The sequence below is a fragment of the Dasypus novemcinctus genome, chromosome 17 (genome assembly GCF_030445035.2).
Source record: "Dasypus novemcinctus isolate mDasNov1 chromosome 17, mDasNov1.1.hap2, whole genome shotgun sequence".
NCBI lineage: Eukaryota > Metazoa > Chordata > Mammalia > Cingulata > Dasypodidae > Dasypus > Dasypus novemcinctus.
In genome coordinates this window covers 53,586,105-53,597,568 of record NC_080689.1, presented here as the reverse complement: position 1 = coordinate 53,597,568, position 11,464 = coordinate 53,586,105, and the positions used below count along the sequence as shown (strand labels likewise).

At 46.5% G+C, this 11,464-nt stretch overlaps 1 protein-coding gene across 1 annotated transcript; it reads right to left on the bottom strand.

Moving 5' to 3' along the window:
- Positions 1–1,202: 1,202 nt before the first annotated feature.
- On the bottom strand, positions 1,203–8,582 carry LGALSL (galectin like). The gene is made up of 5 exons (XM_004465085.4): positions 8,052–8,582; positions 7,194–7,265; positions 6,982–7,070; positions 6,277–6,454; positions 1,203–4,337 (listed from the first exon to the last, which is right to left on the bottom strand). Exons 1-5 carry the CDS (start codon positions 8,565–8,567, stop codon positions 4,194–4,196), a joined length of 999 nt encoding a protein of 332 aa, XP_004465142.2. The 5' UTR covers positions 8,568–8,582; the 3' UTR covers positions 1,203–4,193.
- Between the last annotated feature and the right edge of the window lie 2,882 nt (positions 8,583–11,464).

Here is an 11,464-nt window from a genome sequence, read left to right as displayed (position 1 = left end):
CAGCAAGATGATGCAACAAAAAGAGACACAGTTTCCCAGTGCTGCCTGATAAAGCAAGCAGATGCAGAATACACAGCAAATGGACACAGAGTAGACAACGGGGGGAAGGGGAGAGAAATAAATAAAATAAATCATGGGAAGCAGACTTGGCCCAGTGGTTAGGGCATCTGTCTACCATATGGGAGGTCTGCGGTTCAAACCCCGGGCCTCCTTGACCCATGTGGAGCTGGCCCATGCGCAGTGCTGATGTGCACAAGGAGTGCCGTCCCACGCAGGGGTGTCCCCCACATAGGGGAGCCCCACGCACAAGGAATGTGCCCCATAAGGAGAGCTGCTCAGCATGAAAGAAAGTGCAGCCTGCCTAAGAAAGGTGCTGCCCACATGGAGAGCTGACACAGCAAGATGACTCAACGAAAAGAAACACAGATTCCCGTGCCACTGACAACAACAGAAGCGGACAAAGAACATGCAGCAAACAGACACAGAGAACAGACAACCGGGGTTGGGGGGGTGGAGGGAGAAGGGGAGAGAAATAAATAAATCAATAAATATTTTTTAAAAAATCATTTAAAAAAAACCCCACTGTATCCTTCAACAGGTGAATGTATAAAGAAACTGGTATATCCATAAAATTGAATAGGATTCATCAGTGAAAACTATTGATACTCTAAACTGTATGCATGACTCTCAAATGCATTATGCTAATTGAAGTCAACCTTAAAAATTCATATTATATGATTCTATTTACATGACCTTCAGGAATAGGCAAAACTATAGGGAGGAAAACAGAGCAGTGGTTGCCAGGGGTTAGGTATGGAAGGCAGGTTTAACTACGAAAAAGCAGCACAAGGGAATTTTTGGGGGGGGTGATGGAAAGATTCTGTATCCTGATTGAGGTTGTAGTTACATGGATCTATGCATGTGTCAAAACATATAACTAGATCAATGTTTTGGCTATAAACATATAACCAAAGCAAATTTCACTGTGTGTAAATGATATTAAAAAAGAACCCACTGCACATCCAGCATAAGTTCCTTAGGGTCTCTGAAGGTCCTTGAGACACTTTCCTTCTCTTTAACAGTTTATCAATACGGGAAACTCAGATGTCTGGTTGAGGAATATGCGTGTGGAGTGAGGGGACACTGCTATACCATATGGTCTAGGGTGCCAAATTTAACATGTTACAAAATAGGAGGCCACCTTTTAGAAAATTCCTTTATTATAGTGCAAATAACTTTCAGCAGTGACATAATCATGTAAGAACACATTTAGCAACATTTTACACCACGCAGTAAATAAGAAAGTGTTTCTTCGAAAATGTCATAGGAATGTTATTTCTACATTAATGCTGAAAAATGCCAAGGCTGTTTCTGTCAAGGCAATAGGGCTTCCTCCCTTTTGGATTTTTAAAAAATAAACAAAAGGATTTTCTATGTTAAGAAATCACCAAGAGGGATCTCTTAACGGTGCTTTGAACCGAGGCTGGCAAGATCTGAAATGGGGTTTCAAATTTTAAAAAACAATAATAATTTTAAGACAATTCTGAGAAAACCCAGAAGGTAGAAGACACTTATTAACTTTTAGGTAGATACACACATTCACTTTAATTTCGCTGCAGAAACAGATTGTCTAAAGCCTGCCTTTAATTATCCCCCCAGAGCCTGATTGTTATTTATAATCCTTGGTTTTAGTCATATTGCAAAACTAGGGCTTTGGTCAGAAATAACTCCTTACGTACCCAATCGCCTTCCTGTGAAGCCTTAAATTGCACTTTCCATCCTGAAATTTCCACCCTAGACTTCACAGGACTGTGAGCTATGTGAAAATGGTAAGCTAACGAATAGGGCAGTAGAATTAGCCCCCCAATAATGTAGCTATACCCGAATCAAACCAGCACATTGTTTAGGTGGATCCCAATAGGCTTATTCAAGAGGTTCCTACTGATGTCCTAGAGAAACGAGAGGGTTAACACTGTGTCTTCTCAGTAAGCTGCCTAAGGGCTTGCCTGCTATTGAGTTAGCAGGTAGGTGGAGAGAACAGAGTGTCAGTTCCAATCAGTTACACCCCAAGCTCCTCTAGTTTCCGCTGAATTATGCAGTGGGTGGGAAAGGTGGAGTATTCAAAGGCCACCTCCCACAGGGGCATCCCCATAAGTAGACTCAAAGCCCCTATAAATATATTCTCAGGGGCCCCTCTAAGTCCTTCTACAAACACTCCTCAAAATTTGATGGCTCTACAAGCCCATGAGTAAGTAATCATGGACTTGGAAATCCCTGGAGCCACAGGACAGCCCTCAAGGTCCCATCAGGCTGAATAACTCAGCTGGTAGGTAAAGCTTTCAATGCACCGCTATCCTGTTGGGTAAAGTATCTTCTTAGGTAACACAATGGAACTGTGCTAAACAGTTTCAAGGTTGAGAAGAATCCAAACACATTATCTATATAAAATTCAAAATTTTAGTTTGCTTTGTTTTTCTTCGACTTTGGTACCGAAACACTGTCTACATTCTCGGCACAAGAAAATGACATGGCCACTTCAGTGCCTCTGCATGTTGTGTAAAAAACTCAAAAGCAAAGCAGGACAAGAGCACATCATAGCAGGACACGGTATGCTGTACAAATTAAACCTAAATTATACAGAAATACACCCCCACCCCTGCACCCTTTTCTTTCCCCACTATGTGACCAAAGCCATGCCAAGGGGCCTTCTCTCCAAGGCCGATGCAGTTTGTGACGTCCAGCAGCCAGGATGCTAACCAGCCCTTGCCTGGCAGCGATATGTACAGTTCTGCAGGTTCGGGCTGGAGCCGGACACTCTACTGTTTGATTAGCAACGTGAATGCAGGGAAACTCCTCCAGCCTGATTTGAAGCATCCCCACTATTGGCTGTACTCAGAGACCTGGGAGCTAACCTCAGAGATAAATTAATTGGATCATTTCCTAATCTGGATCCTGTCTTATCCTAATATTTCAGCGGTGTCAACACAGTAGGAAGTGTCCTCGACTCTGACGTTCCAAAGGCATCGCTTAGGGATATTGGTGAGGGTCACATAAGAAAAGTTATACAATGAACTAAGAGCTTAAATCGATATAAATGATTTCTGAGTAAGTTATCTGGGGCCATTTGCTTCTGCTTTATACTGCATTCCAGAATCATTTTCATATAATACTTTTAAAAGTTTATATAGTAGTCATTTAACTAATTGTCTATGCAATCATCTCTTATGTGTTTTCAGCTAATTTAATAACTTAATGAGCTATTATGTAAATCTAGGGAAAAGTAGTTAACTAGCCTTAAAGAAGCCAATACCGTGCTAATTCACAGTATGGAGAAAAAGCAATGTAAATAGAATTTTACATGATGATCAATAACTTTTGAAAAGCAGATTTATCGAAATGTTGCAAAGTTTTCCCAAAAGCACTTACAGCAATTTATATCAAGAAATCCTAGGTTGAGGGTTATGGAGGATACACTCAATTCTTTAAGGTAGAAATTCATCTGTTTCGTGATTGCAATACTTAATTTCCCTCCAGGGACCTAAGATATGTATACATTCAAAAGTTCTTATCTTGCTGTTTTTGATGCTCAAAGACATTGCTCATTCTCTAATACAGACATTGAATATAAATAAATAACTACAAGAAAGCTTTAAAAATCTTAATTAACATAATGCTGTGCCAAAAACAAAACAAAACAAAAAACAACAAACAAACCTTGAACAACCTACATTCTATGTAAATACCCTGACTAAAATGTTGGTTGTGCTACACAATTCCACTTCAGTGCAGAAATGATAGTAGATTTCGGTGTACCGTTTTTTGTTTGTTGTTTGTTTTTTTAGTCTTTAGCACTTTTGTTTCCCAACATCACCTTGCTTTGAAAAGATGAATAAATTTCTGTCAATCACATATATCACCAATCCATTTTTAGTGTAGTCTGAGTAAAATCCAGCATAAATGTATTATTTTGTTCTGGGAATAATGGCTCGGTGTCTTTGTCCCAAAAGCTTTTTTCCAAAGGGCAAATCATGGTTGAGGTTGTCATTTTGGGTTTAAACTGCACAGAAAAAAAGACAGCGAAGCTTGCCTTTTGTTTTTAAGTCTCCAGATCTTGCCAGGACAATTCTTCCAGACCAACACTCAGAGAGTTGTGGCACCTGTTCCTATTTGAAATAGAGGTGGTTTAAGCAACATCAGCCAAGCTTAGTGATCTGGAGGTCCCCGTTTATCTTTATGGTGTCAATTGCGGATAATGTTTGGATACGGTGGTAAAAATCAAAAAGCTGGTGTCCATCCACAAACACTCTGAATCGTGGGTGCTCACAGAGAATTTCCACCTGCAAGAAACAAAATAATAATCTCAGTTCATAATTTCATTGAAATTTTGCTGGAGAAACACCACTTTAATTTAGTGAAAGAAAGGAAACATCTCCACAAGGCTTTCTCAAACATTAGAGTGCACTGAAATCCCTCAAAGGGCTTGTGAAAACAGATTGCTGGTCCCCAACCCCCAAATTTCTGATTCAGCTGGTCTAGGGTGCGATCTAAGAATCTGCATTTGCACCAAGTTCCAAGGTGATGCTGGCGTTGCCGGTATGGGGACCACACTCTGAGAACCGCTGTGCTACACTCTGCAATATCCTTCAAAGACTTAAAACAGCTTACACTTTAACCATTTCACCCTTCTTTCTGCACTCCAGAAAGGGGTGTAAAGTAGCATAGTTTTATTCATATGGCACTTAATGCCTCCCCTGTCATCCCCTGAACACTTCTCTCCCATTCTGAGGAGTCCCTCATGAGGCAGAATTTGTACCCATTAATAGCGTGTAATAATAGTCTAGACACTCAAACATGGTAAACACCAAAGCAGAGAAGGTTGCAAAGTAATTACCACTAGGCCAAAGATGAATAATTAACAAGGCTTTGTTAAGCCCAATGGAAATACTGATTCCATATGATAAAAGCTTTTTTCCTCTCCTTTTCCTTAACTTAAATAATTCACCACAGGGCTTAATTATTAGTTCTGTGGTATATATTTATTCAAAGGATTGGTATTCACCATGTAAGGAGACTCCATATATGATATTAGTCACCTTTAATTCATATTATTACTAAAATTTTATCACCAAGAAAAGCCTATTCCACTTCAGTTGTGTTGTTGGGGAGCATTTACATTCCTCTTGGCAGTCAGAAGTTCTGGTTACTCACATTCCTGAGCTATGCAGTAAAATTCATCACAAAGAACCGGTCAGAGCCAAGAGGAAGACATGACCATGCTCAGGGATGGGGGTTGGAGGGCTAATGGGTCTGGGGGCTGACCCAGTCTGATTAGGAGGGCAGAAAGTTCTGTCACTGATGCGATTATGTCAACCTGGGCCACTCATGGATTCTTACTTTCCTCCCAGACTATAAGATGGGAAGGGAAATAACTGCTTCTCCACAGGGCCTTTGTGCATTTCTGGACGAGGAGCAACAGGTGAAGAGCGGTTCTGTATAGGCTTCTACGTGGCAAAGGCTCTATGCTGCCATTATGAGGATGTATCGGCAGCACCATGGAATGAAGATGGCTTCATCATAAGCCCCAATATTTCGGTACACCCTTTCTGGACATATTGTTGACTTGCTTCTCTTTGTTGACAGTGGCCTTCGTAGAGGAAGGCGCTGCTAATGATGCTTGGTTGGATGGGAAGCTGTACTTCCTGCCCCGCTAGATGGTGGGGAGCATATCTGTACTCATTTGGGGCAAGAGAAGGAATGTGTCAGCATCACAGCCTGTGACCACGAAACAGACTGAGGCTAATTAACCCAGACGGGAAACAAGAGTGTGACCGTGGGCTCTTTAGCAAAGGGAACCAAGGAAATGAAAAGAGAATCACTATTTTCTTTAAAAAAATCACAACCAATAAGGTTTAATGTTACTTTAAGGCTGAGAAAAAAATGAGGGAAATTTTGGATCCTTATTAAAATTTATATTAACCAACCAGGTATTTTGGGGCAAGTAATACTACGTAGAAAAGTATATATTCTCAACAATCTATACCTGTCACGATGGGACTATTCGTTAAATGTATTGGATAAGTAAAACCAAAAGCTATTACGGCATAGATTAATTGATATCAGCAAATGGAACACTTACAATTTTTTTTTCCACTATTGGGTGACAAATTTCCTGGACATGCAGAAATTCTGGCTGCTTAAGGCCTCCTTGGCACACACTAGATAAGTAGAAATCATCGCCCTGGCAGTGGCTAGGGCTGTGGCCCTCGAGGTACTCACTCGGAATGGCTGGTCTGGGATGAATGGAAAGTATGGGATCGCTGACTGTTCTTCACCCCGCTCCCCAGATATGCAGGAATTCCTGAGTAGTTGCCTGTCTGTGAACACTGCTTTGAGCTCAATTGCCACATCCGCGGGAGGATCTTCTGAGTCGCCACAGGTCAAGCTGATTGCAAAGCTGAAAAGAAAACAGCCTCGGTTGGCTATAGTAACATTTTAAAATGACACAGTTTCCCTTATTTCCTTCTCCTCTGGATCTTCCTGCTTTTAACTGATTGTTATTCCCTTTACCAGAGGCTAGACTAGGGGAGAAGTAGTAGGATTACACTCAAACCAGTTTATTTATATTTACCTAAAGAGGTTCTGTGAAAACTTTGGTGGAGTTGAAAAGAAATAAAACTAGGGATTTCAAACTGGTAGTTCTAGCTTCAACTCCCATGTTTAAAAGCCATTTCTAAAAAATCCTTTGGCCTCCCTAAGGATCAAAGAGAAAATGTGGGTTTATATTTATAATCTCTGATATAAATAGCTGTCTGTAGAAATGATGGCTGGGATTCATACACATTCTTTTCATGGGAACATGGTACTTTCTTGGCATTTCCAAGTAGCCAGTGTCCACAAGGAGAGGAACAGGAGGACTAAAACCACAACCGAAGTGCAGGGAGGGCAGCTGCCTCTCCTGCCCACGCCCGGCCTCTGCCTTACCTCTCTGGGTTGAGGTCTACGATGCCCATCACTAACACCTTTTTGCCTGGTTTCATGCCACCTTTTATGTGCCCACAAAATGGAACTATCTGCAAAGGATGAGAGGAGAGACAGGAAGTTTACCTCGTGTTAGGGAAGAGCCAAGCCCTCAGATCTACCCATCAGAAAAGAAAGGAGGGCAGAGACCCAGAGCACAGAACAAAACCATTTACCAGTCGTGGGAAGTACAAGTCCGCTTGAACTGGCGAGCCCAAGGAGTTGTTTAAATGTCCATCGTCTAGTTTCTAAAAATAGAAGCACACAGATTCGCTTTCCATAGGCTCTTCCCGGGAGGTGGGGGGTGAACCTACACAAATCTGAAGGAATCCAGCAGCCCTCCGCTGCTGGCACCGCCTGCCGCCGATGCTGCCTCCCCCCAGCGCATTAAAAAACCGCACGACCCCGCAGAAGCCAGCCGCCCTCCCCCTCCTCCCACCTACGGAAGCTAAGCCTCTGAAGGTCCCCAGCCCCTCCAGATCCAGATCCGAATCAAGGTCGCGGGCCACCCGGGAGTCAGAACCCCGCACCGGAGGAGGGCAGGCCCCTCTCCAGCCGCAAATGCTTCTGGAGCCGCGGTCGCCAGGCCTGTCGTCCCGGACGTGACTAGAGTGGGGCGGCCGCGCTCAACTTCTCCCGGGAGCCCCGGGCTCAGACCCGTTTCCAAGGGGGGAAATCCCGGGACGTCCGGAGGGGGCGCGCGGCGCGCGTCCCGGACACACACCCGCACACACACACGTGCAACGTGCACACACCTGGCGGGCGGCTGCAGGGCACGGCGGGGGCTGTCGGTCGCCCCCGCCCCCCAACGCCCTACTGCTCAGCCCAGCGGCCTTCCCGGCCCGGGGACGTCCTCCGCCCCCGCCCCCCGCCGTGCACAGCCGGCTGCTGCTAACAGGTACCCAGGACGCCTTCCCACGCGAGGGGCGCGGGCCGGGCCTGCACCCCCTCTCCGTCCCAGCCCAGCGGGAGCAACCCGAGACCGTGCGCGGGGCGGCGGGAAGGGGGCGCCTCGTGCGCGGCCCCCCACTCACCACTACGGCATCACTGTCAGCCACCGACCCCGCCATCTTCGTGCCCAGCGCGGCGGGGTGCAGCGCGGGCGGCCCGGCGGCGCGGGACGTGGGACGCGGCGCGCGCGGTGGGATCCCGGGGCGGGCCTGCGCCGGGCGGGGGCGCGGGTCCGGGGCTGGCTCCGGCGCGCACACGCGCGGGCCCGCGCGCGCGCACACGGCCGGGGGCCGGGCGCCGACCCGGCTGGCTGAGCCCGGGAGCAGGGGGAGGGGACGGGCGAGGGCAGGGGGAGGCGGCGGGCGCCCGGAGGTCGGAGGTGGCGGCTGCGGAGTCGCCTGCGCTGCGGCTGTGGCTGCTGCCGCCCGAGGGAGGAAGGTGGCGAAGGCCGCGCCGTGCCGGCCCTGGGCGGCATTTAAAGGCCGCCGGTGCCCAGCTCGCGAACCGGGTACAGGGCGGGGACCCTGCCGGGCTGCCGCGGCTTGCTCAGCTTGCCCTGCCCCTCGGCCATTGGAAGGTGGCGGGAGGGACGGTCCCATCCGGGTCGGGGCGTGCGGGAGGGCGGGGGCCCTGTCGACGCTCTCCGGTGGAGGCTGGGTGGAGCTTCAGGGCTGGGGATGTGAGGGCCGGGGCCGGCCAGGTGACAGGTGCTTGTGACACCCGCGCCCCTCCCCCAGCCTCCTAACCCTTACCCTCCTTCCTTCTCTGGCCAGGTCCGCAGCGCGAGGCACGGCAGGATTCCATTCAGAATTCCAGCCAAGGGGACGGGAAGATGCATTCCGGTTCTCTAGAGTTGAAAGATAATGGAAGGGCTCGAGATTCGCAGAAATAAATATTTGACCCAAAAGAGGCAGAGAGGACTCAAGGTCGGGCCTCTTCAGGAGGTTAGATGGAGAGCAGGCCTCTCTGCCTCTAGGAGGAGGAGCAGCCCTGGAGCCTTTCTGGGGCAGGGGTCTAGCTAAGTCTTACAGAATTAATCTGGACACAGTGACTGTCCTCAGGTGCCTCCATTCCACCCTGTCTATTTTATAGGCCACCTGTGCAGTCTGGGGTAGTAAGTTTTTCATTGAAAAATCTCCTGACATCCCTTCCGGAGTAATTCCCAGGGGGTACACCCTTCTTTTTGACCAAGGCACAAATTCCTTTATGGCCTTGCCTCGTGAGGACGATCGTGTAACTTCTCAGATAAAGACATATCGCCATACCCTCTATTAGGTGACATCCTCAGCTTAAACATTCCACAGTGTGACTCACCAGGGTGTTTTACACTAACAAGCACGACTAATGAGCAGGGAGCCTGTGCCCTCCTGCAGGCCCAGAGTGGCCCTCAGAGGTCCTTCCAGGCACTGATACTGCCTGTATGGTGGCTGAGAACATCACTGCAACTTTTGTGTCTGAATTTTCCCTGTGTGGCTAATCATTAATCAAGGTCATTTCAGTTGTGCAGGGAGAATGCCCTGCACCCTTCAGCCTCAGCCCTTTCCTTTGTGGAAGTGGCTGTCTGAGTTAGAGATAAAAGCACAGCACAGCTGTGACTCACATTATTGCTTCTCCTTACCAGACTCATACCTTATTCATTATTTTTATTATTTTATTTTATTTTATTTTATTTATTTCTCTTACCTTACCCCCTCCCCCCAGTTGTCTGCTCTCTGTGTCTTTTTGCTGTGTGTTCTATTGTCCGCTTCTGTTGGTGTCAGTGGCACGGGAATCTGTGTTTCTTTTTGTTGCGTCATCTTGTTGTGTCAGCTCTCCGTGTATGCGGCACCATTCCTGGGCAGGCTGCACTTTCTTTAGCGCTGAGCGGCTCTCCTTACGGGGTGCACTCCTTGGTTGTGGGGCTCCCCTACACGGGGACATCCCTGCATGGCAGGGCACTCCTTGCACGCATCAGCACTGCGCATGGGCCAGCTCCACACGGGTCAAGGAGGCCTGGGGTTTGAACCACGGAACTCCCATGTGGTAGGCGGATGCCTATCCACTGGGCCAAGTCTGCTTCCCTCATTATTTTAAATATTAGGCAGTTATAGGAAACCTTTGGAATTTTGAAAACACACTTTAGTATGTCTCGATTTCTGAGAATCTGGTATAGGGAGAAAGCCTTGATGTTGTTCTTGGTCATTAACTTAAGAGTGACACAGCCCATCATAGTGGCTGAAGAGCTGTGCTCTGGAGCCAGATGCCTAGGTCAAGTCCTGGTACTCCAACTCACTAGCTGGGTGATCTTGGACAAGTTACTAAGCTTCTCTGTGCCTCAGTTTCTTCATCTGTAAACCAGAGAAGATAATGACAAAGACAACAAAAATTATGGAGATGATGCCAATCTTGGGTTATTGGCAAGATTAAGTTGGGTCCTGTGCCTCCCTTAGAACAGTTCCTGGCACATATAAGCATTTATTCTGCAAAAATACTGAGTGTCTGCCAGAGACCAGGATCAGGGGATAATCCCGCAGGGACTTAAAAAAAAAAATCTCAAGCTTACATTGTATTTACTGGGAAAAGATAGCCAATAAACAAGTAAACCCCTAATATGTCAGGTGGTTAAAAAGAGAAAAAAGAGTGAAGCAGGTAAGAGGGGAGAGAGAGGGGATGGGGTTGCTATGTAAATAAGGTGGTCAGGAAGCCGGCTCTGGTGAAGTGACCCTGGGGAAGACCCCTGTAGGAAGGGAGGAGGACGTCATTTGGGTGTCTGCAGGAAGAGGATGCTCGCAGAGGGAGGTTGGAAGTAGGCAAGGCATAATGGTGGTTCAGTCTGGGTGGGAGTGGAGGACATGTGAGATGCGGTGGGCCTTTGGCAAGGAATAGCCGTTACCGTTCTGTAGATTTTACGGCTCTTATTGACTTCAGAGACTCTGTCTCCTCACCTGCAAAGTTAAGGGGTTGAGCTCATTCACCATTTTCTTTTAGCTCCTAGAAATCTATTATGGTTCCTGAAAATACATATAAATTTCACCTAAATTTAAATGGGCTAGAGAGTAGGTGCTGCTGAATGGAAATACGCTTGGGTTGAATCTTTTGATAGGTGGTTTGGTGGGGTGAAGAATAGCCTTTGATTAGTTTGTAAGTGGAATTTAAGATATTTAGATTACTCATGATGAGTTTCATAGATTTTAGGAATATAAAGAATAGGAAGGTACTGAATCTATCCAGAATGCTTTAACGTGGAAAATTGCTTTTTATTTCAAGCATGCTTGATTCTGTGTCAGTCTCAGAATGGTTAATTTTGAATATGGAGAGCAGAGAGAAAACCTGAATGAATTATTGTTAGAACTAAAAGCTGAGAAGAGTCTACTGCATCTTACAGAGAAAAAACATTAGCAACTTAATGAATGGGAGAGCTTTAAATAAATTTTTGAAAAATCTTAGACAGGCTTTGCTCTATGCCTGATTACAGGGATTTGTGCCTAAAAAGTATTAACCAAGATTCTGACCCTTT